The following is a 13207-nucleotide window of genomic DNA, read 5'->3' on the forward strand; positions in this document are numbered from 1 at the left end:
GGCTTCCCGCGTATTGGCGTCACGCACCCGCCCTTTTGTAAGCTGGCTGGGTCGCCGATCGCTAACCTGACAACATCCGGGTTCTGCGCCTCGGCTTCACTTTCCCTTAAACGCGGGAGACCGGGGACCGTGCTTCCCACCGCTCCTGACGGCCTCTTCAAAGGCTGAGCCAGAGAAACTAGCCACCGCTGCTGCCGGCCGCAGCGGCTCCCCTCACGAAGCCCCGCCGCGCTGTGCGCGTGCCCGGCAAGACGGTGTCCTGCCGCCCGGTGCCAGACGCACACTCACGTGGAGCCCCTTCCCCACTGTCTGCCTGCGCCGCTCTGCTGCTGTAGTCCTGCCCTTCTAGGGGAGCGCCAGGCTTTGCCAGTTACCTCCTTATCCCCAAATCCGAAAAATTTGGAGCAGAGGGAGCTAGCTAATTTCCAGATGGCCTAAATGGGTTAGGGGAAAGGGGCCCAAGTGGGACTGGGTGGGTCTGAGAGCTCCCGCCAAACCTAAATGAGAAAAGAGTAGGAGGCCAAGGCCACCACCAGTATTGGAACAGGCTGCTGGGGTGTGTAGAAGTCACCTCATCCTAGCTGAGGAGAGGAGGTCCCCTGTCGGTGACCCTGATATTTGCCAGCTTTCCAGAACCTACAGAATTACAGACTCAGGAAGGGCCCTTAGTGATCCCTAGCACCTCACTTCTATCCCTGGTCAATCTCTTTTACCGCATGTGTTTCTGACCTGGCCTCTCCCCTGGCCAATGGCATAGAAATGTGGTACCATCAGGAGTCTGATCCCAATTCTGTGTGGTAGAGACAAAGAAGAGTTTTCCAGCCTTGGATCTTGTTCCTGTTCTCTTGGTCTCTAAGCTGAGCTCCAACTGGGCCACACATTGAGTTTGCACATCCAGTCCACTTTTGGTCTGGACAGAGGCTTTCCCCAGATATCCCCCAGAGAGGGTCCCTGGGCCAGAGCCCACCAGCAGTGCAGCAGGGTGGGACAGACAGACCAAGAGAGTGGCAGACACAAGTAATTCTTAGCTACAAAGAAAGAGGGGAAAGCCAAACTTCTAGTTGACCGAATGGGAACTGTACCAAAGGGTGGGGCCATATCCCGCGCTGTGATGAATGAAACCTGGAAAGACTGGGCAGCCCCCACAGAGCCAGGCAGAGGCTGTGCCTCCCTGCCCCCTTCATTCCCCACCCGCTCCCTGGGCCTTGTCTCCCTGAAACACAGTGAATGCGGTAATAGTGTGGAGAATGAGGTGGGAACTGCATTTTTTTTTTGCCCTAATCCAGCCTAAGAGGAGCTTCTCCGGTGGCACAGCAGCGAAGAATCCACCTGCAATACAGGAGATGCAGGTTCCATCTCTGGGCCTGGAAGAGGCCCTGAAGGAGAGCATGACAACCCACTCCAGTATTCTTGCCTGGAAAATTCCGTGGACAGAGGAGCCTGGTAAGCTAGAGCTGATAGGGGTCGCAAAGAGTCGGACACAACTGAGTCTCTCTCACACACACACACACACGCGTGCGTATCAGGATAGATGAGAAGTCAGGATGGACTCTGGGCTGCTTGGCCCTGGGGGCAACTTGAGCTAGGGTGAGGGACCCTGGGGGGCTGCCTAGGACACTGCATCTTTTGTGCCTTCTGCCTGCTGCCAGCACCCCCACACACACACTCACACACTGCTGCTGCGGCTCTAAGGCCCTTTGTCTCCCACTGCTTAGTCACCCCCTTTGTCCTCATCTCAGACGGGGGTAGGAAGGGGTAGTAAGAACCCTCTGGTGATAGCTCCTCTTGCCCCTGCCCCTTCTGGTCTCCTAGCCTTTGTCTGACTCCTGCAACGCCAACCCCCTCCACTTAGGACCAGGGTCAGGGTGTGTGGTGGGGTCCACAGGTGGGTGTGGCAGTCAGAAGCTGGTGGGTGATACAGGAAGTGATGGGCACCAGGGCAGGTATTAGCAACCTGAGCAGGAAGGCAAGGGGAGAGGAAGTATTCTGGCGGATGTGATGTGGAGGACAGGAGGTGACAAGGCAAAGAGTGAATAGGGGATTCGGGTAGGGGCAGGTGGCCCACCTCTGGGAAAGGAAAGTGCTGACTGTACTCGCTTCCTGGGGATATCCTGGGGAAAGGAGTGGCCGTAGCACGGGGGAGCAGAGATCGCCCCTACTTCGGAACCCTTTCCTTCCTTGCCTTGAGAGTCCACCCCCCAAGACTCCTTTGCAGAGTTCTCTCCAGTCCCGAACCAAGGGAATCGTTTCATTTCCTTTCCCAAACATCACCTCTTCCTTGCCAGGCACTCTCCCCATCCCAGGCACTGGGTTTCTGTTTCTCTCAGTACCCGAAGTTCCCTATGTACACAGTGCTGCATCCACTCTCTCCCTGCCCCGTGGGGAATGAGAAATAAAGATTACTAGGTATTCCAGGAAACATTGGGTTCTTAGGAAAAGTGGGGCCAAGAAAAGGGAACCAAGTGGGGATTCCCTCTGATGGATTGACACAGGGTGCATCTTGAGCAAACAAGTCTTTCCTGTGCTGGGGGTTGACTGACTTGAAGCTGGGGGAGGGGTTAGGGCAGTTGAGAGTGGGTAGGAGCTAGGCCCAGAGCCTGGGGGAAGCTACTGGGAACCGGGCCAGGGAAATGGGGAGTCAGGAAGTGGGGAGGGGGAGCCCTGGGGGGAATGGAGGCGGAATGGCTGTTTGGGCTTTGAAGGGGGCGGGGAATGGTAATTCAGGAAGGGGGAGCCTAAGGGAAAGAAGGGAATCAGAGGTGCCACCCTAGGTCTTCCTTCTATAAAAGTCCTTAATCCTGTCTGCCGTGGCCTCTACCTGCTTCATGTGCCCGTTCTAAGCAGGCTCATCCTGCGTTTGAGCAGTACCCTTCCTGATCACTGTCTCCTTGCCTGTCCCTTCTTTGGCCTTCTGTACTGTCTCCGACTGCTTGGTTCCTGAGCTGTGTCAAGTCATCTCCTTTCTTTGTTCTGCCCTCTTGATGCTCTCTTACCTGTTCCCCACCCTCTTTCCCTGGCAGCTCACTCAGTTCCCTTGGCCCTGAAAACCAGCCTAAGGGGCAGAGAGCATCATGAAGGATCCCTGAGAAAAGGCTAGACAGTGGGAGCAAGAATTCTCCTGGGACTCTGCTCCTTTTTTTGCGTGTTGGTCAGGCCCTTTCCCTGACTTCCTACTCCTCCTGGGGCTCTGTTGCACCAGAGTGAGACAGCTGAGAGCCGACTGTGGAGTTTGGGAAAAGGCTATGTCATCAGCTGGCCCAGTGCCTGCGAGAGTCCCCTCTAACAACTGGGTCTGGGCAAGTCCCATTTTTTTTTTTTTTTAAAGGAAAACAAATGGATTTTTGGGAAGCAATGAGACACCCATCTGAGTTCTGCCACCAGAGCTCTGGGCTGAATGGCTTATTGCTCAGCCAATCGTGTAACAGCTGGGGATGCTTAAAAAGAGCTGGCGCGGAGAGAAGCTGGGAAGAACTCACAGAGAGACCCACAGACACATAGACACGGGAGAGAGAGGAGGAGAAAGAGACAAAGGCACGGCGGAAGGAGGCAGAGAGAGGACAGGCATTGAAGCGAAGCCAGAGAGAGTCTGAGAGAGCAGAGGGAGAAGCCAGAGACGCTGCAGAAGACACAAGCAGGGAGACAGACACAGGCCCGGGAGAAGCAGGGGTGGGAGGCGAGTGTGGAGGAACCAGACCACCAGGCACCTCTCCTAAGCCTAAGGGTCACGTTTCCTCCATCTCCTCTGAAGGTCCCCGGGCCCTCTGAAAACTCTGCCACTGACCCTGGCATGAGTCCGAGCCCCCAGGCTGCAGAGAGGAGCTTCTCAAAGCCGGGGCAGGGAGGACTGGGTGCCCAGCTGGCCTCAGGCCTGCCCAGCTGCAGCACCAGTACCATGTCCCAGGCGGACTCGCATCCCGGGAGGGGCTTGGCCGACGGCTGGCTGTGGGGAAGCCAGCCCCGCCTGCTGCTCCCCACTGTGCCCGTCTCCGTCTCCAGGCTGGTGTGGCTGCTGCTGCTAGCCTCCCTCCTGCCCTCAGCCTGGCCGGCCAGCCCCCTCCCCCGGGAGGAGGAGATCGTGTTTCCAGAGAAGCTCAACGGCAGTGTCCTGCCTGGTTTGGGCGCCCCTGCCAGGCTGTTGTACCGCTTGCCAGCCTTTGGGGAGACGCTGCTGCTAGAGCTGGAGAAGGACCCCGGCGTGCAGGTTGAGGGGCTGACGGTGCAATACTTGGGCCGGGCGCCGGAGCTGCTCGGTGGGGCGGAGCCGGGCACCTACCTCACCGGCACCATCAACGGAGATCCGGAGTCGGTGGCATCTCTGCACTGGGATGGGGGAGCACTTTTAGGGGTGCTGCAGTACCGAGGGACGGAACTCCACATCCAGCCCCTGGAGGGAGGCACGCCTAACTCCGCTGGAGGGCCTGGGGCTCACGTCCTACGCCGGAAGAGTCCTGTCAGTGGCCAGGGCCCCATGTGCAGCGTCAAGGCTCCTGCAGGGAACCCCAGCCCCAGCCGCCGAAGGGCTAAGGTAGGCCATCCTGGAGTCCATGTCCTGCCGTGTCCTGCCATGTCTGTCCTACTGACCCCCATTCACCTTCTCTCCACCCACTTCCACTTCTGGCCCGTCTGCGGCTCCCTCCCTTCTGCCTGCCTTTTCTCTTTCCACTAGCCTCCTTTCCTGGGAAGCCTCTGGTTTTTCCCTTCCCCAGCCCTTCTTCTGGCCAGATCGCTGATCCCAAGGGGTGGTTCCCAGAGGTGGGTCAGAGACTCTGTGCTGGGAATGACTGCTCCCTCTCCCCATCCCGCCCCTGCTTGGCTGTGGCATCCTGCTGGCACAGTCCCCAACAGTGAGGCCCTCCTAACAGCCCCCCTGGCCTTGACTCTTTTCTGGGCCCCAAGTTTGACTTTCACCCCACCACCAGCTAAAGGAATGAGGTTTGAGGCCCGAGGGATTGGCCTCTGGCTTCTGATGCTGTCTTCAAAATTGTTCTGGCAAACTACCAACTAGGGCAGGAGCGGACAGGGGAGGCAAGGCACCCTGAAGTCCGTTCCGGTCTTCTGGTCGGTCCTTCCCACACTGTGGACCGACTGTACAGCTGCCTGCCTTTCCTCCCTCCCACTCCTGCTCCCCCGCTTCTTCCCTTCCTCCCTCCCTCCCTCTCGAACTTTAATCCAGACCAGACGCTCCCTCCTCACCCGCCACGCTGAGATCTGGCCCTGGCCCTAGCTGCTGACTGAATTATTCCTCCAACCACACAGGGCAGACACGTTGCAGCCCAGCCCTCCAGCCCCAGTCCTGCAGGCCCCGGCCACACTCGGGCCTGGGGGACCCCGTGGTCCCTCCCAGAGGCAGTCCCAACTGGTTTTCACTTCAGGGGCCCACACAGCCCTGGGACATGGCCTCCGCATCCCCTCCTCTTCTCAGAACCAACAGATGATTTCTCAGAGTTACCGCAAAAGCCCAGGGATCTGGAGTTGGGGGGGCGGGTGGGGGGGAGAGGCCTCACCAGACCCTTCAAGAATCCCGTGGGATATGTGAGGCCCAGCTGGCTCTGCTGAGTTCCAGACCTAGGAAGTGAGGGAGGGGAGAACTTGTCCACGGGTCTGGGAGGCTATTTCAGGCTCCTCCTTCCCTCTTTTCCTCTGCAGCGCTTTGCCTCACTGAGCAGATTTGTGGAGACTCTGGTGGTGGCAGACGACAAGATGGCGGCGTTCCACGGCGCAGGGCTCAAGCGCTACCTGCTGACAGTGATGGCGGCGGCGGCCAAGGCCTTCAAGCACCCGAGCATCCGCAACCCCGTCAGCTTGGTGGTGACGCGGCTGGTGGTTCTGGGGCCAGGTGAGGAAGGGCCCCAGGTGGGCCCCAGCGCCGCCCAGACCCTGCGCAGCTTCTGTTCCTGGCAACGAGGACTCAACACCCCCGACGACGCGGACCCCGACCACTTTGACACAGCCATTCTGTTCACCCGGCAGGTGAGGCCCCGGGCAGCACCTCCAGGAAGCACCGCTGCACAGACCCTGGTGTGGACGGTGCCGCTGGAGTAGCCCGGCATGGCGCCTGGCCCCAGCCACACTGCCAGGGCTGTCGGTGCAGTGCCCAGGTCCCCCCTGCTCTGGATCCCAACCCCGGTGTCTTGGTTCCTCACGCAGTGTCTCTGACCCCTCTCCACAGGACCTGTGCGGAGTCTCTACTTGTGACACTCTCGGCATGGCTGACGTGGGCACCGTGTGTGACCCCGCTCGGAGCTGTGCCATTGTGGAGGATGACGGGCTCCAGTCAGCCTTCACTGCTGCTCATGAACTGGGTAAGCTGGGGCTGGGGTCATGGGGCACCCTTGAGGAGTTGGAGAGCTGTCGGGGGTGAGGTGAGGCAATGGTGGGCTCACCAGGGTAAAAGTGGAGGTCACAAGTTTTTCTTCCTTCTCCCCAAGCCTCAGTCCAGGGCCGTTACCCTTCTCTGCTCAGCATGTAGACAAACAATTAAAGTTTTCTATTCAGTGAGATAGTGTGTAGAAATCTACTGTGAACTTGGTTGTGTGTGTGTGTGTGTGTTTTGGAGGGGGAGGTGGGACAGTGTTGAGAGAGATTATTCACAACAGTCAGTAACAGAATAGATGGAATCCGGGTTGGGAATGTTGGCTGTAAGGAAAAGTGAGTAGGGAGGGCCCCTGAATATATCAGGGGGAAGGGAGACAGAGAAATGGGGGCTACATACTGAGAAGCCCTTGGAGCACCAGAAAGAGACTGGGGGCAGAATGAGATGTGGAGTGGATCTGGTCATTCAAAGCTGCAGCCAGGCTTTGATGGGTCTGCAACCCCTTGAGGGCACAAGGGTGGGATTCTTGGACACTAAGAGGGCCTCTGCTCCATAGGCCATGTCTTCAGCATGCTCCATGACAACTCAAAGCCATGTGTTGGCCTGAACGGGCCTGAGAGCACCTCCCGCCACGTCATGGCCCCTGTGATGGCTCATGTGGACCCCGAGGAGCCCTGGTCCCCCTGCAGTGCCCGCTTCATCACTGACTTCCTGGACAACGGCTACGGTGAGCAGATGGCCCCGTGCAGGACACAGCTCCTGCCCCTCACAGTCCTTCCTCTTCTTCTGCCTCCCACACGGGCCAAACTGACTCCCTCCAGCATGCTTCCTCTACCTGTGGGATGGGGTGGGAAACGTTGCTGCTCTTGTGTGGTTCCCGCTTCCTCTCAGAATGAATAGCACAACTACAGGAGGCAAGTTTTGGCCTCAAAAGAATTAGACCTGAGCTTCTATGGGCCAGAACTGTTCGACGTCAGAAGGGACCAGTTGTGAAGGAGGCCTTGTCACATGTGGTGTGCAAACTTAGCAGTATGGCTATGATCGGGAGTGCTGTTGATGAGAAGCAGATCAAGAAGTCTGTAGTTGGTTAGACTAGACAGGAAGATCTAGTGCTGTGAGCTCCTCTCCTGATCCTATTTTTTGATGTGTGTAGATGTGTGACTGTAAGTTAGTTCACTTCTGTGTAACCGATCTATAAAGTAGGCATAATAGTAGTAACTACCTCACAGGTACTGGCCATGATTAAACACATATTGTTAGTCGAGCATTTAGTCAATGCTCATCGAATAAATATTGAATATGGAGAAGGAAATGGCAACCCACTCCAGTATTCTTGCCTGGAAAAATCCATGGACAGAGGAGTCTGGTGGGCTGAAGTCCATGGGATTACATGACTGAGCATGTGTGCACGAGGGTGGAGGGAGATGGGTTGGTAGCAATAAACTGGTAAAACTAAAACAAAATAAAAATAAAAAATAAACATCGAATAAATTGTAGCCTCTATTTAAAGCTTCTTCCAGTACTAGAATTTGTAGGATCCCTCAGCCCCCTGGGGAACCCAAGGTTTCAGCTGATGACCAGCAGGCACCTCTGCAACTCTTGCCAACTTCATAACCCCCCTGCCTCTTTTCCCAGGGCACTGTCTCCTAGACAAGCCGGAGGCTCCCCTACATCTGCCCGTGACCTTCCCCGGGAAGGACTATGATGCTGACCGCCAGTGCCAGCTGACCTTTGGGCCTGACTCGCGCCATTGTCCACAGCTGCCACCGCCCTGTGCTGCCCTCTGGTGCTCTGGCCATCTGAATGGTCATGCCATGTGCCAGACCAAGCACTCACCCTGGGCTGATGGTACCCCTTGCGGGCCCGCACAGGCTTGTATGGGTGGCCGCTGCCTCCATGTGGACCAGCTCCAGGCTTTCAACGTGAGATCCCAGGGCAGGGGAGGGCCAGAGGGCCTGGGGAGTGGTGACTGGCTCTGAGCCCAAGAGAGTACATTGACCCCACTCCTCCATTCTGTCCTTCTGCAGGTCCCACAGGCCGGCGGCTGGGGTCCCTGGGGACCGTGGGGTGACTGCTCTCGGAGCTGTGGGGGTGGTGTCCAGTTCTCTTCCCGGGACTGCACACGGCCCGTCCCCCGGAATGGTGGCAAGTACTGTGAGGGCCGCCGTACCCGCTTCCGCTCCTGCAACACCCAGGACTGTCCAACTGGCTCAGGTGAGGAGTGGGAGGGATGGGACCCCTCGGAAAGCACTGGGAGAACAGAAAGCACTGTCCCTTGGGTTCAGGGACCAAGGAGGTGTTCAGGGTCCTGCTGTTGAGGGGAGTGACAGGCATTCTGAGGGGTGGAGAGCTGCCATGCTGTCTAGAAGGTGTGAGAGGCTAACGGGAGGCTGGTGGGGCAGTGTGAGGGAGAGGGGCTCTGACTGTGCATTTTAACCCTACAGCACTGACCTTCCGTGAGGAGCAGTGTGCTGCCTACAACCACCGCACTGACCTCTTCAAGAACTTCCCCGGGCCCATGGACTGGGTTCCTCGCTACACTGGTGTGGCCCCCCGGGACCAGTGCAAACTCACCTGCCAGACCCGGGCACTGGGCTACTACTACGTGTTGGAGCCGCGGGTGAGGACCAGAATGTTCCAGGGCCTTGTACAGACAAGGGGCCTAGTACAAAGCCCACTCGCTCCCCCAGAGGCCCGCTGCTTTCTGATGGCCAAGATCCAAAACAGCACTGTTGCTGGAGTTCCCACGGCCCTGCCTGGCCAGCCCAGGGCTCCATTCAGACTTCTCTGTGTATGGGTATTTGGAAAATCGGCCCTGGACTCTGGATAAGTTGTCAATCGGGCCGTGCTAGCCTGTCGCATTTCTGTTGGTTTCTTGCTCTTCCTCTCCCCATCTCCCAGTGCTCCATTTGGTGAGAATGGAAGCGTGTGGCCTTTTGGGCACGTCTCTGACCCCCATCGGAGGGGCTGATCTGTTGAATTACAGTGGTGGCCTCATTGAGCTCATGGGGGGCCAGTCCCCCACTAAACAGGCCTCCTGGAGAGGGTGATGGCCCTGCCCGGCCCCTCTCTGTGATAGGGCCCTGGGTTGAAACTGAAGAAGGAAGAACAAGACCAGCAGTTTTGCCGCCTTCACCCTGTTCTGGGGAGAATGCCTACATGTTGACTGCCCTCTAGCGTCTATCCGGGATACTACACCAAGGTTGAGGGTGGTGTTGGGACTCAGACCTGCACTTCTCATGTTGGCATCTCCTCTTGCCAGCTGTATAACCTTTGGGCAAGCGCCTATTCTTTCTAAACCTCAGTGATCCATCTCTACAAACCTAAAATAGTGGTTGTGAGATTTATATGGCACTTAGCACACTGTCTAATTCAGAGTGAGCGTTCTGAAAAGGGTGACTTTTATCATTGTCATTATGATTTTCATCCCTTACAGAGCCTAGGGTTCCCTCCACATTCCGTCCACATCCCCTCCCTGATGGGATATGGCTTTTGTTTGGCTTACTAAGACCTTTTGGTGTAGGAAGACCCTTTCATCGCTCCCTTTCTTCTCCTCAGGTGGCAGACGGGACCCCCTGTTCCCCAGACAGCTCCTCAGTCTGTGTCCAGGGCCGCTGCATTCATGCCGGCTGTGACCGCGTCATTGGCTCCAAAAAGAAGTTTGACAAGTGCATGGTGTGTGGTGGGGATGGTTCCAGTTGCATCAAGCAGTCTGGCTCCTTCAAAAAATTCAGGTTTGTTCACTTCCACCTTCCGGGGGAAACAGAGTTATCCTCAACACTGTGTCTCCTCTCAAAGAGCTTATTTGGGAGTCTAGTAGGGGAGACAAACAGATACCTGCTCCATAGTGTCAGCCTGGATGTGCCGTGAGGGCCCTTGTGGGGACTGGGGAAGGCATCCCCAGGAGGTGACCTCCCTCCTGGAGGGAGAGTAGGAATTGGACAGGCTCCAAGGAGGAGCTTAGAAAGGCACCTCAAGAAGGGGCGGCAGGTGTAAGGGCCCACAGAGAAGCGGCAGCAGCACGCATTTGCAGGTAGCTCAGATCTAGGCTGGACCGCTCAGGTAGGTCCGGGGCGACAACCTGCTGCACACGTGTGGTGGTACAAACCCTGCTCAGGATGGCAGGAGGATTCACCGAGATGCTGAGTTCTCCTCTCCTCGCGCACAGGTACGGATACAACAACGTGGTCACCATCCCCGCTGGGGCCACCCACATCCTGGTGCGGCAGCAGGGGAGCCCTGGTGTCCGGAGCCTCTACCTGGCCCTGAAGCTCCGCGATGGCTCCTATGCCCTCAACGGTGAATACACGCTGATACCGTCCCCCACAGACGTGGTTCTGCCCGGGGCAGTCAGCCTGCGCTACAGCGGGGCCACTGCAGCCTCGGAGACACTGTCAGGACACGGGCCCCTGGCTGAGCCCTTAACGCTGCAGGTCCTCGTGGCCGGCAACCCGCAGAACGCCCGCCTCCGATACAGCTTCTTCGTGCCCCGACCGGCCCCCTCCACGCCACGCCCCACTCCCCAGGACTGGCTGCGCCGCAAGGCACAGATTCTGGAGATCCTCCGGCGGCGCTCCTGGGCCGGCAGGAAATAACCTCACCATCCCGGCTGCCCTTTCTGGGCACCGGGGCCTCGGACTTAGCCGGGTGAACGAGAGACCTTTGCAGCAGCCTCACCCCGAGACGCCGTGGGGGAGGGGCTTAGTGAGCCCCGCCCCTCGTCTCCGCCCTACCGAGCAGGCTGGCCCTGCCGGGGTTTCCTGCCCTGGATGGCTGGTGGATGGAAGGGGCTGGGAGATTGTCCCCTATGTAAACTGCCCCCTCTGCCCTGCTGGTCACAGGAGGGAGGGGGAAGGCAGGGTGGGCCCCAGTTGTATTTATTTCGTATTTATTCACTTTTATTTAGTACCAGGGATGGGGATGAGGGTCAGGGTACTGGGGAAACTGATCCCCTGCCTTCATAACCCTCACCCTGTCTAGGAAATCCAGGGTGGTGGTGATAGGTGTACGTGTGTGACAAAATGTGTGTGTGTGTGTGTGTGTGTGTGTGTGGTTCATCCTGCCCAGCTTTCCTTTCCTTGAATTTTATTTTCTGGGAAAGAAAGAGTCAAGGGTAGGATAGGGCTTCAGGGAGTAAGGGATTATCATATTTTTTAAATATAAATTGAGTTCTGCTATTTATGTGCTCCTTTTGGAGTCAGACAGATGTGGGTTGCGCCCTGATTCCGCATCTCTGAACATTAGTTTCCTCATTTGACAATAATAATACCTCCTTTGTAAATTTGTTATAAGGATTAAATACTGTAAATAAAGAACTAGCATAATGCCTAGCACTCAATAAGTGCTCAACAAATGTCAACTGTTGTCCATTGTTATTATCACCACCTTGCTGTCCTCAGCTCCACTGTCTGTGGAGTCTGCAGTGCATCTGAAGGCGGCAAAGATCTGCGTCAGTGGTGCCTAGCCTCGCCCCCAGGCTCAATTCCTTTGGTTGGCAGAGCCCTAGCCTGGATTTTGAAGGACTGTCAGAGAAAGGACAATCCTGTCCCTGATTCCTAGAGGCTCCCAACCTTGTGGAGACTTAATAAACACTGCAGTACAAGCACAGTGGACAAGAACATGAAGGTGAAAAATAACAAGAACAACTATGTCAATACATACAAACAGTGCTTAGTAATGGGAGTGCTAGTTAAGGGGGTCCTGGAGAAGTTGTTTCAGAAAGACCACCGGAGTGGGAGCTGGTGGATCTGAATCTGAGCTGGGATTCAGCATCTTATTAGCTGGTAGTGGTGGATAAGTCACAGATTTTGAGCCTTAGGTTGCTTATGTGTGCAAGAGGGCTAAAAATACCTCTTCCCACAGGGTTATTCTGAACAAATGTTACAGTATTTTCAAAACAGTGAAGTGAATTACCCTTGTGAGTACTGAGTAACAGGCACAGAGTCCCTAGAAACCAGTGTAAACCCAGCAGACTTCTTTGAAGATGTGAGGTTAGAATGGAATTTAATAAGAGGTGTGGGAGAGTCAGGAGGGCCAAAAATAAAAAGGCACGGAGAAGCTGAGGCAAGGCGGAGCCAGGTGTTCAGTGGTGGCAGAAAACACCTGAAGGGCAGGTGGGTACTAAACAATTTTATTTTTTCTTCTGACTGGGTGACTTTGATTAAGGGAACAGGCTTGTGATAGGGTGGCAGGTGGACCTGCAAGAATTTTGAGTCTTGAGGCAGTAGCAGGACTGCTAGGGATTAAAGAAGGACTAAATGTGGAGGCGAGGGAGGGACTATAGGCAAAGAAGACCCTGAGGTGGAAGTGGAGGAAGAGGAAACAGGGAAAATAGAGGTGCTTCATTCTGCCATAGTAGCTCCTGGCTGGGCTGCCAGACATTGCTTGGGATGTAGTGCTGGGACTAGGGGATTAAGGCGAGTGTGGAGAGTGTGGTGGTAGTGTATACTACGCTCACTGGGGCTGGGCTTCTCTGCTCAAGTTCTGTAGCAGGCAGTGCCTTACACAGTGCACTGGAGTTTGTAACGCCGACCACAGCACTCACTCCCTCGGCAGCCCTGGGACCAGGGAGGCCCCTGCTCTGCCCCCTCTCCTCTCTCAATTGTCTACGGCCCCCACTGCTGTGCTGGGCCCCGGCTCTTCCTCCTGTCCTCCTACCAACCAGGCTAGAGGAGGGAGAAACAGGAGAGTGGGACAAGGCCAGAGTGATCTTCCAATGTTTCATCTAAGTAGCAAAATTGGGCCACCAATAACATGTTTATAGACCTTAATACTATGAGCTAATGGTATAATAAGCCAAGTTCGGTGCTAAGTAAACCTGAGGTACAAACACGAACAATACATGACTAAAGATGCCCACTGCAATTTGGGGAAATGTTTTGTAGTATACCTCTG

The 13207-nt window shown here is 56.2% G+C and overlaps 1 protein-coding gene across 1 annotated transcript; it reads left to right on the forward strand.

The window, feature by feature from the left end:
- Window positions 1–3256: 3256 nt before the first annotated feature.
- Window positions 3257–11664, forward strand: ADAMTS4 (ADAM metallopeptidase with thrombospondin type 1 motif 4). Its single transcript, XM_065947019.1, has 9 exons — window positions 3257–4525; window positions 5647–5970; window positions 6170–6302; window positions 6870–7040; window positions 7949–8235; window positions 8341–8527; window positions 8758–8933; window positions 9872–10047; window positions 10482–11664. Exons 1-9 carry the CDS (start codon window positions 3788–3790, stop codon window positions 10906–10908), a joined length of 2619 nt encoding a protein of 872 aa, XP_065803091.1. The 5' UTR covers window positions 3257–3787; the 3' UTR covers window positions 10909–11664.
- The last annotated feature ends 1543 nt before the right edge of the window (window positions 11665–13207 follow it).

This window comes from Muntiacus reevesi, chromosome 1 (genome assembly GCF_963930625.1).
Source record: "Muntiacus reevesi chromosome 1, mMunRee1.1, whole genome shotgun sequence".
Classification (NCBI taxonomy): domain Eukaryota; kingdom Metazoa; phylum Chordata; class Mammalia; order Artiodactyla; family Cervidae; genus Muntiacus; species Muntiacus reevesi.